The sequence below is a fragment of the Coturnix japonica genome, chromosome 5 (genome assembly GCF_001577835.2).
Source record: "Coturnix japonica isolate 7356 chromosome 5, Coturnix japonica 2.1, whole genome shotgun sequence".
NCBI classification, from domain to species: Eukaryota; Metazoa; Chordata; class Aves; order Galliformes; family Phasianidae; genus Coturnix; species Coturnix japonica.
This window is the reverse complement of record NC_029520.1, coordinates 24,409,007-24,427,500: the sequence shown is the minus strand read 5'-3', so window position 1 is coordinate 24,427,500 and position 18,494 is coordinate 24,409,007. Positions and strand designations below refer to the sequence as shown.

Sequence of the window (18,494 nt, the reverse complement as noted above, 5' to 3'; positions counted from 1 at the left end):
CTTCTCTCTTCCTGAGAGCTGCTTTATCTCAGCTCTCGGTTTATCATAGCTGTTATTTGAATGGCTGTCATGAAGAAACTTACAGTCTCCCAGTAACTATGTTCATACTTGCAAAGCCTGTTGTGAGAAAATAGTAATCTCTTAAAAATCTCATTTAAAAAACCCCACAAAACTGACTTTACAGACTGTACTGAGTGTGGCATTTCTTAGATTCCTTATGCTCATATGATGTGACTTAATGTTAATTGCATTGTGTTTTCAGACTAAGGAAGGGCTGTGGAGCTGGCTGTAACAGTGGTGGAAATATTGAAGATTCTGATGCTGGAGGTGGGGCTTCTTGCACAAGTAACAATGCCACTATCAATGAGTCGCAGAGCAGCGTGTCGCAAGGAGGAGTGAATGCACCTACAGGGCAGGGACCTGGAGCAGTACAGCACCCTCCTATGGCACCTCATCCTGGGACTCATCCCACTGCTCTTCCTGCAGCTCATCCACCAACTCATCCATCCACTCTGGGTAATGTTAAAATACAGCTATAACAATTTTTCACAAGTGCAGTCTTGTAGCCAGAACTAGCCTCTCCATTCTTTGGATCTGGCCTAGGCTGAAAGAAAAGACTAGACAGACAGACATACAAATCTTGATTGTTGTTATTAACGCCTGCTTGGGTTCCTCTCACACTACAGTGCTGTTTTGTCCAATGGGAAGTTTCCAAGCAGAGACTTATCCTGTTGATGTTTAGTTATTTTCGCAAAACAGGCTACATGACTTTTTGTAACAAATCAGTACAGATTGACTCATCTGAAGACTTCTGTCTTATTGATTGTTAACATTAAACTTGATGGTTTTTAATGTCTTTGTATTTTTCTTACTTGTATACTGGAGCGGATCATTTATCTCAATTGTATTTTAGCTAAATCCTAACAGAATCTGTGCTGATTTGAAGCTAGTGAGACGATAAGCAGTAAAACCAAGAAAAAGCTTTGCAAATGCTGCCTTTGCTCAAAGAATATAAATGTGCATGTAGCTGAACGCAGTGGGTTTTTTCTTTTTGTAGCCGTGAGTACCTCTGCATCTCTGAAGAGGTTGATACAAGTTCTTTGTTTAGGAATGACACTAAATAATATTCATTAACTGCTATTTTTTACTTTAAAATTTTCTTAATGCTTAAAAATGTCTGCTGTAATGTTTTCTGATTCAGTCTGAGTCTCTGAACATCCATTCAAGTATATTAAGAATACTCACATTTTTGAAACACTGACATCTCTATCTCCTACACTGTCTTCAGCATTGGGCACTTAAGTGTTAATGTTAAGAAACGAATTGCTAATGTGGTGAGAGCAAGGCTGAAGCATTTTTCAAGTGATTTGTCTCACAGGGATTGGGAATAGGATAGAACATGAGATTCTATAATAAAATGAGTGAAATGCACTCAACTGCTCTGCTACGTTAAGTGCAAGATACCTAATCCTACAATACCATTGTTTTAGTTGCTGTTGAATTAGACCCATCAATTTTGTATCTAATTGCTAAAACAGTTCTGTATCATAAATCTAATGTATGTGGGAGGCTTGATCAAACTCTCCTGATTCTGTGTCTTTTATTTTTAGGCACCAGTCACAGCTCTCATTCTGTGCAGTCGAGCCTTGTCAGACATTCCCCTGCCCGTGCCTCAGTAGCTAGCCATTCATCTTATTGCTACGGCAGTCGTCATTCATCTCTTCGCACATCCACAACAGGCTTTGTGCCTTGTCGGCGCTCTTCTACCAGTCAGATATCCCTTCGGAACCTCCCATCATCCATCCAGTCCCGCCTATCTATGGTGAACCAAATGGAACCTACTGGCCAGTCTGGAGTCAGCATGCAGCATGGTCTGCCCTCTTCCAGCAGCTCCAGCCAAAGCATCCCAGCCTGTAAACAGCATGCCCTTGTGGGCTTTCTAGGGACAGAAGGAGGGAGTAATGCGGCTGAAACTCAGTCAGCTGGTAATGCAAGCCCTGCAAATCAAATGCAAGCCAAAAAGGATGACGTTATTTACAGAATCCAGGTGAATAGTCCAGAAGAAAAAGTTAACCTGAATTTCCTTAGTCATGTGCTTTTGTTAGTGTTATTGTGTGTGTTGCTGAAATCATGACTTTTAAGTACATGCACAGTCTGATATGTCTCTGAATACAATAGTTGTGCAGTTACAAATGGGGAACTAATGTAAGGAAATGTTTTTCTGGACAGGCACTTTTGCTGCGTGTTTAGACGTCTCTGTTTATATTACTTACTTTATAATCCTGTAGTACAGGCTTGAGAGTGTCAGCTGAACTCAGTTTTTCCTCCATGCTTAGTCTGGTTTTACTCATGATGATGCATAAAGCTGAAGAGCTTCACCTGCAGTACTGAAAGCAACTAGCGTTCTTATTTTCTACCAAGTAGATTGTCCTCTAAAATAGGTGTTAAAAATGTCGTTGCTTTCGTTTTTACATGTGTATGTGTTCTTAAATGGTTATTGCTGCAAGGCTGGCTTATTGAACAGCAAACAGTATTCTGTTGACTAAGTTAATTATTGGCAGCCTTAGCAGTACTGTGAAAAATCCAGAAATGTTCTTGCCCTTGTAGCTTTCAGTAGCTGCACATACATGTTCTTGGCTGTATATTACTGGGAAAGACCAAAAAGTATTTAATAGGTCAGGTCATGACAAACTTGACTTCATTGCTGATATCACCTCATTTTAGGGTAAACTAAATCTTTGGTCATAGTTAACTAAGTTAGTTAATGTAGACAAAGTTAACTAATTTTGTAGATTTCTGCTAAGTTCTTTTGTTTACAGACAAGGGCACTTCTGTGAAACAGTTTCCTTCCTTTGTGTGAGGATGGCACAGACAAGGTTGCTGTATGTTATGGGATATTGGATGTTATGCAATTCTCTCTATCCTTAAATAGAAAGAAGTTTTCAGGAGTTTTCTCCTGCTGCTCCTATAGAAAGGCCAGTTAACTTCAAAACACAGGGTGGGTCTCAACAAACCATGCTAGTAGGATGGTTTTTAGCCTACTAGTGAATTCTCTAAGCCTATGTTTCTTAAGGTTTAATTTTCTGCAAGTGATGAGCCTAAACTAACAGTCTGACGTCACTAAACTTTCTCTGCTACTGGACCACGTGCCACCATTGTGTATTTTGAGTTGGTTTGGACCCTGCTGTGGACCAGCATAACTGAAAGAAGGGCTGGGGAAGGGAGCCAGACAGCAGTGATCCAGTATATTGTCAGCTGTGTCTGAAACCACAGCCCAATTTCCATCATTTCTGCTGCTCAAGTGTTTTTGTAGCTTTTGCAGCATTGAAATCAGATATCGATTTCTGTGTGTTCGAGTCAGTTCTGTGGAAGTATGCAAAAGGTTACAGTTAATCCCCGTCTTTTAAATTTTGGCTGAACTAACAGTCAAAACTCAATTCCTACTTATAGTTAATGGATCCCAGTCAAGTACTGGAAGGGATCAACGTGTCAAAAAGGAAAGAGCTGCAGTGGCCAGATGAGGTGATACGGCTAAAAGCTGGAAGAAACAGCTGGAAAGACTGGAGTCCTCAGGAAGGCATGGAAGGCCATGTGAGTTTTTTTGTTTGTTTGTTTGTTTCAAAGTTGACAAGCTAATTTAATTAAAAGAAAAAAGTATCTTGGCAAGGCAGTCTGTCTGGGTGTCAAGGCTAATGATGTGCTAGTAGTAAGTTGGATCAGCAGCTGTCTTCTAAGTCACTGTTGCTGGAAGAGCAGTTGAATCCTAATTTGGAGCAGAAGTGTATTGAAAAGTTACGAGATGATTCAAATATTGTCAGCCACTTCTTCCTTACCTTCTTCCTGCTCTTGTCATGAACTGTTACCTCAGGCATTCTGCTTAGTCACCCAGCCTTCATTTTCCTTTCCTTAAACTGTCAATCCCTTAGAAAATACTGAAGGTCAATTTGCCAACCAGTCTTTAATTGAATGGTTAAAAGTATTTGGCTTTTAAATTACTCTGAAAATTGAGCCAAATTATCTTTGTTTTGTAATAAGTACTTAATTGATGTTTCCTTTATGAAGGAAATATGCTGTAACTAAAACTTGCAAAAGCATATGACTTGAAACTCAGTCTCACTTTTCCCTAGGGATGTTATATCTGCATATGAAAGTAAAAATTCACTGATTAGTTGGAAAGCATCTCCCATTGTAGATTCTTCTAGTTTTTTACCCAAGGCATACTGTTTATAGACATTCTCGTCTAAAAATTATGCAGTGAGTAATCTTCCAGTGGTAAATAGTACAAGGTAAGAGCTGCTGACTTGTACTTGCATTGGTTTACTGGTGCCGCTGTATTTTCATTTCGAATGTGTCTATTCTGACACTTTATAGGAATGATCTTTTGATAGTCTGCTTATGTCAGCTGGTGATGTCATTCAAACAGTGGATACAGGAGCTTTACATTAAGGTAGATTTGAAATACTGTTATGTGTATGTGAAGGAACGGCCCTTCCACAAATAAACTCTATCACAGTTGACCACCCTAAGGACTAACTTGTAGAACTGACTTGTATGTAACGTGTAGGAGAATGCTGTTGTAAATATTTATAAAGAAGTTGGGATTAGACAGTATGCTTTTTGGGATTTCCTTATGAGCTATTGCAGATAAATAACATAAAGATGATGAACATAAAGGGTCAGACTGAAATGTATTCTGGAATCACGAGTCCTTTTGTTCAACGCTGGACAGTTTTTTGTTTCTGTGGTTCTGCAATGTGTCTTGCAAGCTGCAGCGTGCTGATGTACAGTGGCTGTTAACAGAAAGATTGAGAGAGAGTGGATGTTTCTTGTCTATTAGTGGTGCAGTACACTGGCAGGGTTTTAGAAGAATGTCTTTTAACCTTGGGCGATCTGGTGCTTTCTCCCTTTCTTCTTATGTACAATTGTGACAAATTGATTTAACTTGAATGACATAGTTTCTGCTGCTTGTTAGGAGCATACATCATCAGTAAATCCATTGCTTCTTAGGACAGTCTTCCCTTTCTAACCCTGCACTTTCTGCAGACACACAGAACTGATTCTTACCTGTTGGGATGCTGCTCATCAAGCAGTCTGCCTGCCAAAGCATTGTTCTATTAGCATCCCTGTATGAAATTCAGCTTCAGAAAAACATGTGCTCTGGTACCTACATAACAATTATGGCCACGTTCTCAGTAGCATACAGACTTCACTACTGCATAAAAAGAGAAAAGAAGCTGTAGTCAAAAGCAGAAGAAAGCAAAAGAGGGAGCGGGACAGAGTGGTTTAAGACAAGAACAAAGAGAAAATGGATAAGAAGCAACAGCTGTATCATTCCTCTTGTTTTTGTTGTTATGGGGTTGTTTTTTGTTTGTTTTCATAGGGATATGGGATTTGGGAGTTGAATTATGACAGGTTTTGAGTCATCCTAATAAAAATAGGTATTCTGTATCTGGTTTTTTAAACTGTAAAAGTATCAAAATGTGTTGTGAGAAGTAGGGTGGGTTGCATTGATCCTCACAGCTTTGAGACCCTTAGTTAATACTCATCTAAAGGTGACTGTAAAGGAGTAAAGGAGTAAAGATGTAAAGGAGTTTGTGAGTGCTGTGTATTCTCAGTTGTTAAAAATTTCTCTATTATGTTCAAAAAGCACTTCTCCAAACTTTGCTTTTTATTTTGCTAAGCTTTGCTAGTATATTCACTGCACGAAGACTTTGTAGGGCTTCTTCAAGGAAATGAAATTTAGCCATCTTCTGTAGATTGGAGCTCCTTCTTTTTTTCCAGGAATTTGAGGTTAAGGTTTACTCTGCACTATGTTTGTATGTGCTAGAGAGCTTTTGATTTATTTTTTTTTCCCCAACACTGACATGCTCAAAACAACCCCAAAAGATTCTTATCAGCTCCTTACTATTTGCTGACTTCATTTTGCGTGTGATCATAGAAAATATTAAGTGAGAATTAAATGTACATCAGTCATTGTTTAATAGATGGTAAAGCTGACTGTGAGTTAGAATTTATATACAGTTTGTGCACATACAGACTTAGTTTCTAACATGCCTTGATATTCAGGCCTTTGGAGTAACAGACCACTTCTGATTATATCAGGGGTGCTATCTGGACTCGACTGGGAAATGCTTTGTGTCTAAGGGTGGTATGTTCCTACTCTCTCTCAGTGCAACAGTATTTCTGTATGTAACAATATATATATATATATTATCTCTAAGACCAGTTTGACACGTTTTATGCCTAACTCCTGATAAAGTTTATTCTGTGCTGTTGTGCGCTGCAGAATGCTGGGATACTTTATAGAAGCATTGTGGCTTCAAAATGATTATTTCAAAATATTCTTAATCTGTATGTGTACAATATTTTCCAGTTGTTATTTACTTTGCATGATCTGTTCAGCTCTGATTTGGCTCAAGTTGTGTTAAAATCCAAATCCAGTGCTGACTGCCCTCTGGTAAGCTGCAGATCTCCAGCAAGACTGAGACAAGCAGCTAATCAGGGGGCATGTGAACACTGAAAAGTGAGCAGCTAAGTCAGCGTAGCCCTTGTGTTATAAGTCCCTTTGCCTTGCAGGGGCCCTGAATTATCAGATGAATCTTTGAAATGTCAGCTGTTCTTATGAAACTTACTCTTTCTTTCACTTGATTTTTTTTTCCAGGTGATTCACCGCTGGGTGCCTTGCAGCAGAGATCCAAGTAGTCGGTCCCACATAGATAAGACCATCCTGCTGGTTCAAATTGAAGATAAATACGTTGCTGTTGTTGAAACTGGAGTCCTTGAACTTGGGGCTGAAGTGTAAATCTCTGAGACTTAAAACTTCCCCTTCTCCAACGACTCAGAAGAGAGAAGGGTCCAGAAGCAGCAGCTCCCAGGACATAAAACTTTGGTCCAGTTGTAGGAGAGGACTTGAAACACAGATTTGTCCAAGTCCTTTCCCCCAAATAAACAAATGTAAGAAATTTTTAAGTTGTTAGCTGCTGAAGAAACATTTGCATGAAGGATAGATTTGTTGAGACATATCTTTTTGTTTATAAATTTTGTTTATGCATTGTGTAATGCTTTAAATCAACAAACGTTTCAGTTCTAAGATCAGAGCACCTCATATTTTTCTAATTGTTTTTGCCAAAAAATGCCATGTCTTGTCACAGAGTGCGTGGAATTCATCCACCTTATTTTAAAGAAATTGACTACAAACATTCAGTTTGGTGAAACACAGTGTAAAGGTTTCAGGAGTGGCAAGAAGAGACTGAACAGATGTATAGATTCTTATTCCTTATGAGCTAAAACATTAATGAGAACTGCACTAATTTTTTACAGCAATGCACTAAAAACAACCCTGAGATTGCTGAGAACATTTATTTATATATATAAATATAAGTATATAAAATACCATTATTTAAATTGCCTTTGGGATTAATCCCCTCCCTCTCCATATACATGTTGATGGTAAGGGCTGTGCCATGGGTTTGGTTCTATGTTCTGTATTTCGTACAAGTGCATTTGCTGCATCCTCTTCACAATAAATGGTAAAATAAGAAACATCTAGACATGTACCTGAGTATCCCTGTACTACAACAGAACCTACTGTGGCAGTGGTACCTCAAATCGATACAACACATCCAGCTTTAAAAGTGGACCCGAGTACACTATCTTCCATCTATCCTCCCTTAGCTAGCTTAAGCTACCTTGCTTCTTTATGCCCAGAACTGACTGTATTGTTTCACTGGCTCTTCTCTGGCAGGTAGTTGAGTTCTGTAGGGGAGATACACAAAGGGGTTTTTTATTCTATCCTATTAAAAAAAAAAAAAAATAAAAAAACCCAACAACTTTTAAAAGGCTTTTATAGAAGGCACAGCCCTAAACGTATCACTTCTTCTGCCACCTTGCCTTTTCTTTCCCTTTAGTCTTCATTCTTTTCTATGACTTGAATTTTATTTTCTGTGATTATACATTCTATGTAAGTGTAATTTGAGTATTTATAACTGTGAAGTTGAATTATTCATGTGTTACATATCCTAGGTTTTATTGTATTTTTTTAAATGTGTGTATTCAGGGAAACAAGTAACTCAGAACTACCGTGGGAGCGTGAGAGGGAAACTGGTTTGGTTTTGACTTGCAGTTCCTATGACTCCTCTTAATCCATAAGAAAAAAAAATGTACCTATTGTGATTGTTTCCTGTTTCTGATCTGTAACTATGTAGGATTCTGTGCAGAATCTGCACGCCGTCCGAGCTTTTGGGAGCAGCCATCTTCTTCCCAGTCACCTCCGCTTCTTTCTAAGTAATGTAATCAGAAGAGACTTCTGATACACCACAGAGGTGGTTGCAGTTATTTCTCAGATAAACCCTATCCATTATGTACCTGGTGTAAGAGTGAAGTTATATGGGATGAGGGAGGGGGGAAAGAAAAAAAAGCAAGAAATGTCTACTTAAAAATCCCTGGTGTTCTGATTCAAGTCACCGTATGCTTGCTAGCTACAAAAGGGTAGTTCTGTGTGCCTGGTAGCTAAGCAGTTGTTAAAACTCCCCAGTGAATTACGCTGGGGCCTTGCTTACATCATGCACTATGCAAGTTGTGCTCCAAGTACTGTGCATTCTACAGATGCATATTACTAGTCGTTGTGTGCACTTGGTCCTGGTAGGAATGCACAGTTCTGGATCTGCCACCTTTGAAATAGTCTTGCTGTTCCACGTAGCTCGTCATATGTGCACACTGTAGTATAGTTAAATTCATCTGCCGTGTATTGGGTTTAGTACAGCACATGAACCTTGGTCAATAGTCTTCTAACTTTGCTGTCAGGAACAAAGAGCCTTTGTACATTTTAGATTGCAGGTGTTTTGTTTAAGGTTTTATTCTATCTTTGCCCATAGGTGGATTACAGGGTTTCCTCTATGACTAGGAATATTGATTGCTTCAGCAAGATTCTTGAGAAAGAAATAGGCCCTAATTGGATCTTTGTCTTAGAAAGTTGCTTGGTGGGTTTTTTTTCCTCCTGTACTGGAGCCTTAAGGTAAATGATTGAAAAGGGAACTACACCAGGGTGGGGGTTTTTTGTTGTGCTGTTCTCGTTTTTAACTCGATTGAGGCAACTTTCAGTAAGTTCACCTTGACTCTGAACAATCTATGCCATTGTCTGCAATGCAAGATAACAGCAGTGTCTATTGCTGCTGTTAAACATGAAGCGATGGCTTCAGGTAACGGAAGTAATGACTTGTTAACATAAAAATTCTAGTGAATGTGTAACTGGAATTAAGTTAGCAAACAGCAGATGGGGGAGAAAAGAAAGGCTCTTCCCTAAGGGATAAAGAGAGTTGATAGATCTTTCTGTTTTGTTTTGTTTTGTTTTTTTTAACCTTAAGACTTTTCAGCATCTTGCTTTGGGAGATGAATCCTAATGTGGCAGGGTTGCAGGCTGATGGCTTCTTCCAGAGGTACTCAGCAAACACCTGCTGTGTGACCATAGTGCGGCTCTCCTGCCTGGTTGAGGGCTGCTCAACAGAAGTCACCATGTGATTTTTTACTCTTCCATAAGGCTTTGGGAAATTAGCAGCTTTTCCTTTGGTTTTCTTGCATTCCAACCCCTAAAGGTTGATATGCGACTGTATGTTGGTTTGTGCAAGATTGTGTCTTGGTTCTGCTGTGAGTGTGACAAAACACATATAACTCCGCACAGGATAGATCTGTCCTTGGGTAGAAACTTTCTGTTCTTCTTGTTCTATTCTCTGTGATTTCCATCTTGATGTCGCATTTTCTCCCCGTTATGGGTGTAGAAAGGATGGTGATTTTCCTGGTAGTCCTGTCAGTCCAGACTGAGCCCAGCATAGAACACGGTTGCTTCTTCAAAACTTTCGTGAGAGCCTCTAGGTGAGTGCGTGAACTCTGGCTACTTCTCATTGTGTGATGTTCTGTTGCCATAAGAACATTCCAATTAAGTCCTGTTTTAGATGTGCACCGACCCAAAAGCCATTTGTTGTTTCTCTCTTTTCTTTGAAGGTGATATCTGTGTGTACATACATAAATACATACGCATTTACTGCTTCCCATGGCAAATATTTAATGTCTGAAAAGTGCTTAAAAGCTCCTGAGATCCATCAGTAAAAACAGGCCGATGTTTCAATTTAAGGCTTTGTGCAGCCTGTGAGGTCTTTTGAAAATGGCCTGAATTAAAAAGAAACCAAAAAGGTACATGACACCAGTGGTACCTATAACTGTGCCCCTTACTCTGTACGGTAATGGTGATGACTTCAGAGCTTTCCCTTATGATACACATGGCACCACCCAGCCTTGGAGCGTAGCTAGAAAAACGCTGCTTGGGCTCAATCCTTCTCAGTTAGAGGAGTCTCCGCTCACAGAATGGAGCAGGACAGATTGCATTTCTTACAATTAATATTATTCAGATATTATTCTACCTATATTGGATTTGGGGTTACACCACCATAGGTTTTATGCTCTTATTTTTATTAAGGGCTTTTATACCTATTATATAGGCTATCTATTCTTTTGTTGTCTGGCTCAGTCTTTGATAACCTAACGCAGTACATTCACTGAGGCTGGATGCTTTGAGAAACCAAACTGGCTGTTACAGGTGCCTTAGTAAAAATGTGGGTCCATAACACCTTGGTGGGAAGTAAAGCACGTGGCTCGTTCACCCCGGCATGATCTACCTATTTCCCAGAAGGTGATTAAGATGGCTGCTCCACAAGAGTTCAGGAGTGCACGTACATCGCTCACAGCTCACAAGCACCTGAAGAGGAGCAGCATTTCTACTTCTGCTGTGTATAGTTTGAACAGAGAACCCCAGCCCACCACCATGGGCAGGGCCATGAGCAGCTGGGGATGTCTTAGGTGAAGATTCCCCCTCAGTGGTGGAGGGAGAGAGAATCGTTTCAGGGGAGGAGGAGAGCTTGTAATGGACAGTGACAATATATATATTGCCTCTACCAGCAATCGGCTGCTTTGCCAGGCATAGGGATATACGTACCTGCGTGTCTGTGAGTGTGTGTCTGCGTGTGTTACTGGAAACGGCTGTAAATATTGTAGCTGTTGAAAATGGAAAAGGCAGAGAGGGTTTTTTTGGGTTTTTCCCTTTTTTGCAACCAGGCGCAGCAAAAGGGCAGTATTGACAGTGGAGAAACACTGAGAAATAAACAACTTTTTCCACGTGTTGTCATTCATTGCACTGTTACGTTCTCCCCAGCTCTCGCTCGCAGGTTCCTTTGGGTCCCTCAGTGCTGCGGGCATCTCTTTCACCGTGTGCTCTGTGGGCGTTGAGGGGAGAATCGCTTTCGGGTGTTCCTTTCCTACGGCTTCATTCCCGTTCTTAGCAGCCCGCCGTGCTTTAGCGGCCGCTTCCCCCCGTTCTCCACCAGGGGGAGGCCTCGTTCCGCCGGGCAGAGCCAGCAAAGCCTTTCTGGGCCTGTGGGAAGCACCTGGTTAGCACAGGAGAGTCTGAATGTAAAGGTGACACTCAAAGGGCCATTAAGACAGATAGCAGCTGGGCTGAATTCCTTTCCAGCCTCGTGTGCCAGGTGCTCTAGTTTAGAATCACCTTCCCTGAGAGAAGGAAAGAACGGCTGGCACGTGTGACTCCAAATGAACAGCTTTCTCCTTAATGAGGTGCAGGCAGCTGCTTGAGCAAGCAGGAGCTTTGCCGGGAGAGGTAATGAGATCAATGAGAAGTCAGAAGAGCACCAGTAAATGTGACAAATGTGTTTCTCCTCCTTCAGCCCTGAGAGCCCAGCAGAGAGCACAGCAACAGCCCTTAGCTTGTGGTTCTTCAGGACAGCAGTACAGGTATGGCACAGAGCCTGCCCAAGGCTCAGCAGTTCTCCATCCTTGGTCACATTGAAGTCAGTGGATGTTTCTGCTTTGTCCCACTGTTGTTTCTTTGGTGGTACTTCATGCTCTTCCTAAGGTCTGTTACCTGTTACGCTGTTACCTGCTCACAGGCTTCCTGCTTAGAGACACCAGCTACAAGGGCTGAAGATGAAAGTAACCAGAGCCCTCTTCCTGCTGAAGTAGAGCTCCTGTGTTCGTTTCTCCGTGCCCAACTTCTGCCACTTCACTTCTGCCACAATAACAAGCGATAGCTGGTGGCAGATTACAGGTGGAGAGCACAGGTTTGTGCAGGCATTGCCCTCCCAGCAGCATCTTTCACTGTGCTCTCATACAGGGACTGCTGTGATCTGGCTGTGGTCCCTGGAGCACAGGGCAGGGAGTGGTGGGTGCCCATGAGCCCAGAGAGGGGAAATGGGGCTGGGAGCAGTCTGAAATCCATGCAGAATGCAGCGTGATGCTGAAGCATGGCAGCTCGTGGGCAGCCCGGGGGCAGGAACACCAGCGGGGGCTCAGGTTTGGCAGCGACAGCAACTGCTGCTCAAATCTGCAGTGCCACAGACTCCCCCAAGATATTATTCTTTACTTATTTCCATGGTATCTGAGTGCCGCAGCGATGATATAAATAGACATTTTCTGGAGAAACTCTCCTCTCTGCTAGGCTACGTTTTCTGAATTGCAGTCGTGAGCCTTTTTGATTTGCAGTGGAATGGTGGGCTGCTTTGGGATGACCAGGGCTCAGAGTCGGGTTTGGTTATGCTGATCAGCGCATTCCTGATGAAAAATGATGGCCACGTTGATAACATCACCTCTGCCCTGGTGCAGAGAACAGCTGATGGGATGTGCGTGGGGTCAGGCTTAGCTCCGGCCCTTGTGAGCAGCCCCCCCCAGTCCCTTTGTGGCAGTGCAGGTGTGTCAGCACTGGGTGCTCAGTGCCCAGGTGGGCGGCAGGGTGCTGCACCCCTCTCTCCTGAGAACCACAGCCTTTGTTCTGGGATGGCACACCATGTGCTCGCAATGGCAGGAGGTGATGAGCATGTGAGGAACTGGCTGAATGGGTTGCAAGCACACCAACCTATAGGTGAGAGATGGCAGGATCACCCTCTCCATCCGCACCCACTGCTAACTATTCCTATGAGCGTATGCAAGGGGGAAAATCCACTCTGTGCTGCCCTGGGACATTCTGCTTGCACTGGGTGAACACTGAGCTGCTAAGGGATGCTTAGAGCTTGGGAGTCACTGTTTGTACGCAGCCTTTGCTCTTGGTTTTGTTCCAGTGCTTACGTGAAAAGGCACTTGTCAGAATTGCCCAGGAAATGGAAATCACAGGAAATTCAGACTGCAGATGTAGCAGCATTTTTGTTTTCCCTTTGGTGAAATGCAGCTTACAGCCCTGGGGTAGTGCTGTGGATGATGGGCCCTCAGCTGTTAGTGGTGAGGTTTCCCTATAGGTGTAGAGCTGAAGGGAGCCATAAAAGTGCCAGCATGTGTGCCTGGGGTGTGCAGAGCTCAGAGCTCCCTGCTGATCTCTTGTGGACCAGCCATGGAGGGATGGATGGCAAGGCTCTGCCTTCCCAAGGAGCAAGCAGGCTCGCAGGAAATTCCGTGCATGGTACTGCTGCAATGCTGCTTGCCAAGAAACTTTGGAATCCTTCCTTCATGTTGTTTGAAAATTCACAACGCATAAATTGCTTCTGGGATTTATTAGTGACTTGGTATTTCTTTACTAGAGAACGCTGTCTTGCAAAGTGTTCTGTTGTTTCTCCTTATGCAGGGAGGGCTTTTATTTGGTTCTGATAGAAGGAAGATGAGTGGAAAACCAGAGCTTTGCCAGCATTACTTCCAAGTGGAGCTGAATGAAGCTCTCAGGATCCATCTTTGTGTGTGCTGAGGCTGAAGCCAGCTGGTGGCTGCAGGTGTGCAGGGCTGCTGCTCAGTCCAGGCCCTTGCAGATGCCAGTTCCAAGACTGGAGATGGGAGAGGAGGTGACAGCTGCCCTTCTGCTTTGCTGCCTGACCGGCTGCCTAGTGGAGGATCCTACCTGTGGCTCTGGTGCCCAGGCTTCTAACAAACTCACATCTCTGCCAGTGTGCTCCAGATGGGTCGATATGACATCACCACTGAGTACATAGAAACCGCTATTGAGTGGATTTGCTGAAGTTATGATAACCTCAGCTCTAACACCAAAGTTCTGAGTCAACTGAAATACCATAGATCTCCTGTGATTAATAACAGTCGGGACATCTAATCAGGGCTTTAAAGCGGTGATGGTCAGGCAGGGAAAGTGAGGGTTATCCCCCGCAGGCAATGCTTTCCATGAGAAAAGAAAGAAAACAAGATGAGACAGCACAGCACAGGCCAGGGGGCAGCGTGCAGCCTTAGCCTCGCTGGGGTTTGAGATACCTCTCTGAGAACTGGGTTGGGGTGCTTCTGTCTGCTTGGGCTGCCCGGTGCACAGGGACTGAGCTGGGCTGCTGCTGTGCAACCAGCGGGGAGGGGACCTGAGAGGCTGCACTAGTGCCGCAGCCCTACCTGTGTGAGCAGAGCACAGCCGGGCATTGTTGTAGTGCTTCTGGGCTTTCCTTAGGAACAGGGAAAAGTGAGCTGTCATCTGAAAGGGGAAGCTGCGCTTTGTGGTTGGAGCCGTGTTTCCCAACCCTGTGGTTAGCAGAGTAGCGCTCCCCAAGGGGCCGCGTAAGCCAGAGGAAAACTGACAGCAAGTGCAGAAGGGCAGGAGAAGCTCTGTGGTGAGGCCATGCATTGGCCGCTTGGGTAACAAAAGGTTTTCTTCCCCTGCTCTGTGGCTGTCTCTAGTGGACGTGGTATGGGTTTATCAGGTGGATACGGGTTTATCAGAGCAGGCAGCTCCAGGCACCTCTGTGGCACTGTATTTGCTGCCAGGGATTGCCCTTCACAGGTGTCTTCAGACAGGGGAAGAAAGCCCTGGAGGAAATAGAGAGGTTGCTGCAGGCACCCTGCTGGCATTGCCTCTGCTGGCACCGGCAGCACGCTCAGCCCAGCAGCGCTTGAGCACCACGAGGCTTCGTGCTCCGCCGGAGCAGAAAAGAGTTAACTCCCCCTCAGCTCTCCTCTAGAAGAGAGAAGATGGAAATGTTTCATACCGTGCTATTTTTAAATCCTTCAAGAAATGTATTGCTAAGAGGAGAACGGCACGACTGACGTTTCCCAGAATCAGCTGATGAAAGTGCACAACGCAGCTCCTCATGGGCAGCCCAGGGAAGGTAGAACGCTCAAAATAGATTGCAGATAGAAAGGAAAAGCAGGAAACCATTACAGATCTCTGTAGGCAGCACCCCAAGGTCCATTTTGACTGCTGGCCATTGTACTTAAGGCAATAGAGAGCAATTAAACAAGGAGATGACTGGAAGGTTTGTTTCTCCATTGTATCCGAGAAGTGGCTCAGGCCCATTGCCAGTGAAAGGTGCCATCCTGAGGTAGCACAGACCTCTGTAACGGGGCCCTTGTCAAAGTGAGAGGGTCCCCAGACACTCCTGTGGGGCGGACACTTGGGTGATGCTGTTGTCTCTCCACCAGCTCACGCAGCCCATGACTCATGTGTCCTCCTATGGAGGCAGCACGTGGCATAAATGAATGCATGTACATCACGCTTAGAAGCAGGCATAGGTATGACAGCTCCTAATGGCTGCGCAGGAAGGGCTCTGATATGTTCTGTGTAACAAAATAGTTGCTGCTGTGCTTAGATAGCAGACTTAGAGCATCTTATTCCTGAGGACTTATTATTTCTGAAGGCTGTTAAATATAAATTTTGCAGTGGTTGTTCCTACTAATTTTCATGTAGAATGAATTCAGACATGAATGAGTGTGAGCTGCTGAGTGGCCTGTGTTAGCCAGGTGGTGGAGGAGGGGAAGGGCAGGAAGGGGCTCCCAGCCTCGGTGAGATCACAGAGGAGCAAGCTCACAAGTGCATGAGCAGTGCAAACACACTGAAGATGTGACTTGAGGTGCCTTTCTTGCTCACAAACATTTACACACAGCAGTTTGTAGTGAGAGCTGGCAGGGGATGGGTGAAATGCATGGAGGTGGGGAGGTTTCAGTCACTGACAGTAGCACAGAGGTGCCCTTGGCACAGCGCAGCTGTTAGGAACTGCCTGATGACCTGGTGCGGGTTTTGCAGCAGGCAGCTGCTGTGCACAAAGCAGCAGGTATGTTTTGATTCCTCCCTTCCCTACAGGGTAACCATTAGATATAAGGAGTGTATCTACTGCAGGGCAAGTAGCACAGATTAGTTAGGGATGGCAGCTGGGAGATCACTAACGTGCTTTGTTCTCTGCATAAAGATGGTGTTCATCCTATGAAAGGGATCCAGAGGAGCGGTGATAAGTTCAGCCTAACTTTATTCCACAGCTTGTGTGTGCAGGAATACAGAAGTGCAATTTACCTAGAGGGAGGTTTCTGCAACTGGAAATATTTAATTAAGTGAGTTATTTTCCTAGTAGTACTTTAAAAGGTTATATACCCAATTAACTGTGCATTAGACCTAGCCTCAGCCCCATTTTGATATGCTCAGTGGACTGTGAGAAATTTACTGTCAGCTTAAGAGAGACAAAGAAAAGGTAGAAGTGAAATTGGTGGCAAAAGGAGATTCTGGCTCCTTGTCAAAGTCCCCACATGCCTCATTACCTTGGTGTAAAGCCAACAGACTAGCTTAACAGAGCCGTTTATTGCTCCCTCCCCATCCACCTATGCTGAAAATGAAGTCCTAGCCACAAATCCCCCTTTGCTAAGCCATACTTTTGTTGTTACAGACACGTGGTATCGTTAAGGTTGGAAAAGAACTCTAAGATCATCCACTCCAACCATCCACCTACCACCACTATTGCCCACCAAACCATATGCCTGAGTACTACATCCACACACCTCTTGAGCAGCTCCAGGGATGGTGACTCCACCACCTTTCTGGGCAGCCCATTCCAACACCTCACCGCTCTTTTGGAGAAGTTTTACCTAATATCCAACCTGAACCTCCCCTGGTGCAACTTGAGGCCATGCCATCCTTCAGTCTGCTGTGCCCAGGTCATGCATTTACACCCTACTGGTGAGGGACTACCCAGAGCCTGACCCTCATGGCCTCCCCAAATGGCACCTGTCCCTGCACCAGCTGCTGCTGCTGGGAACAGCTATGAGAAGAACTTTGCTTCAGGAAGGGAATTACCTGTGACATGACCTAAAATTCAGGTTGGATATTAGGAAAAACTTCTCTTCAGGAAGAGTGGTTGCACTCTGGCACAGGCCGCTCAAGGAGGTGGTGCAGTCACCGTAACTGGAGGTGTTCATGGAACATTCAGATGTGGCACTGAGGGATGTGGTCAGTGTGCATGGTGGGGGTGGGTTGATGGTCGGAATAGAGCATCATAGAGGTCTTTTCTAACCTTAATGACTGAAATTGTCTGTCTGTGTGCAGCAGGTGGTGAGGACAAAGGGCTCAGCATTTCATTGTGGTCTCTTGCTTATCTTCCTTTATTTCATATCTTGTCCTCAGTGTCCACATGCCAGCCACAGTGGAGCCCAATCCACAATGTGCAGAGAGTTACAGTAAGGGCAACAGTTGCCCTACAGCAGCACTGTTTACAACATCCAGAACGATTTTGTATTTTGGAAAGGAAGGCCTGAAGAACAGGTGGCTGTTCAGACCCCTGTACTGGGGGCAGATGGAGCAGGACACAGAGGTGGCTGTGCTCTTCTCACCTATTTCCCTTCGGTTTCAGCAGAGACTCCTGGCAGCTGTGAGCAACTGCTTTGGGTTTTCCAAAGCATTGTGAAAGAATGCGATGATGTAGCTTTATTATTTTTAGCCTGTTTTGCTGAGCGAGTTATGCTTACACAACTATGTCTCTGCAGCCCTCCCTGCACCGCACACATGTGCACTGGTAGCCTCTACATCCACAAGCAGATTTGAAACAAAGCTGGCAGGGAGCACAGGACTTAGTGTTCATGGTTCAGACATGTGGGTAGACAAGAGACACGCTGGTGAAACTTCAGCAGCAGCTCAGCTCCAGCTGCTCCAGGAGGTGGCCCCACTCTGCCCTTGCAGGCACGAAGGCAGAAGGGTGTGTAGGGGTCAGGGATGGGACACTGAGGAAGGCTGCAGGGTGTAGGAAGTTAGTGTGTGTTGTACTGGACTCCAGCGGTGCTGGCACGGAGGGAGCTTCCTGCTTTTTCTGAGCCCTTAGTACAGGGCCCTTAGATAGAGCCCTCATCAGCCCCCTTAGTACAGGTCTAAAGAGGTTTGGCTGGAGCTTTTCTCAGTGGGAATCGATTCTGCTTGGCTGAATTAAGGAAATGCTGGTGGGACATACTCTGGCACATTTGAAATCTGTGTTTCTAGCATGGACAGGACAAAGGACACTCTGAACTGGGGGAAAAACAAGTGTGTGGGTCAGTTTTTCTATCTGTGGGAAGCAAGCTTGAAAAATGTAAAAGAAAATGCGAAAGCTTAGAGTCCTCGGCTCCATCTCCCAGGTGAAGCTGGCTCTCTTGATGTGCAGAGAATACCAAAGCTGTGAGGCATTTGTTAAAACACACACAAAGCCCCATCGGGGTGAGAAGTAATTTGCACAGTAATTGCAAAAGCGGATAAGCGAGTGTGTGCCTGCTGCCCTGCTGGGACTTGTGCA

At 44.3% G+C, this 18,494-nt stretch overlaps 1 protein-coding gene across 11 annotated transcripts in view; it reads left to right on the top strand.

The window, feature by feature from the left end:
* The window catches only part of PCNX1 (pecanex 1), a 79,915-nt gene extending 71,552 nt beyond the window's left edge, over positions 1–8,363 (top strand). For all 11 annotated transcript variants that reach the window (XM_015864693.2, XM_015864685.2, XM_015864686.2 and 8 more), the window contains 4 exons: positions 263–516; positions 1,611–2,047; positions 3,451–3,591; positions 6,662–8,363. In XM_015864693.2, coding sequence (XP_015720179.1) covers positions 263–516; positions 1,611–2,047; positions 3,451–3,591; positions 6,662–6,802 — 973 coding nt within the window. In that variant the 3' untranslated portion in view covers positions 6,803–8,363. The remainder of the gene's footprint in view (positions 1–262; positions 517–1,610; positions 2,048–3,450; positions 3,592–6,661) is intronic.
* The last annotated feature ends 10,131 nt before the right edge of the window (positions 8,364–18,494 follow it).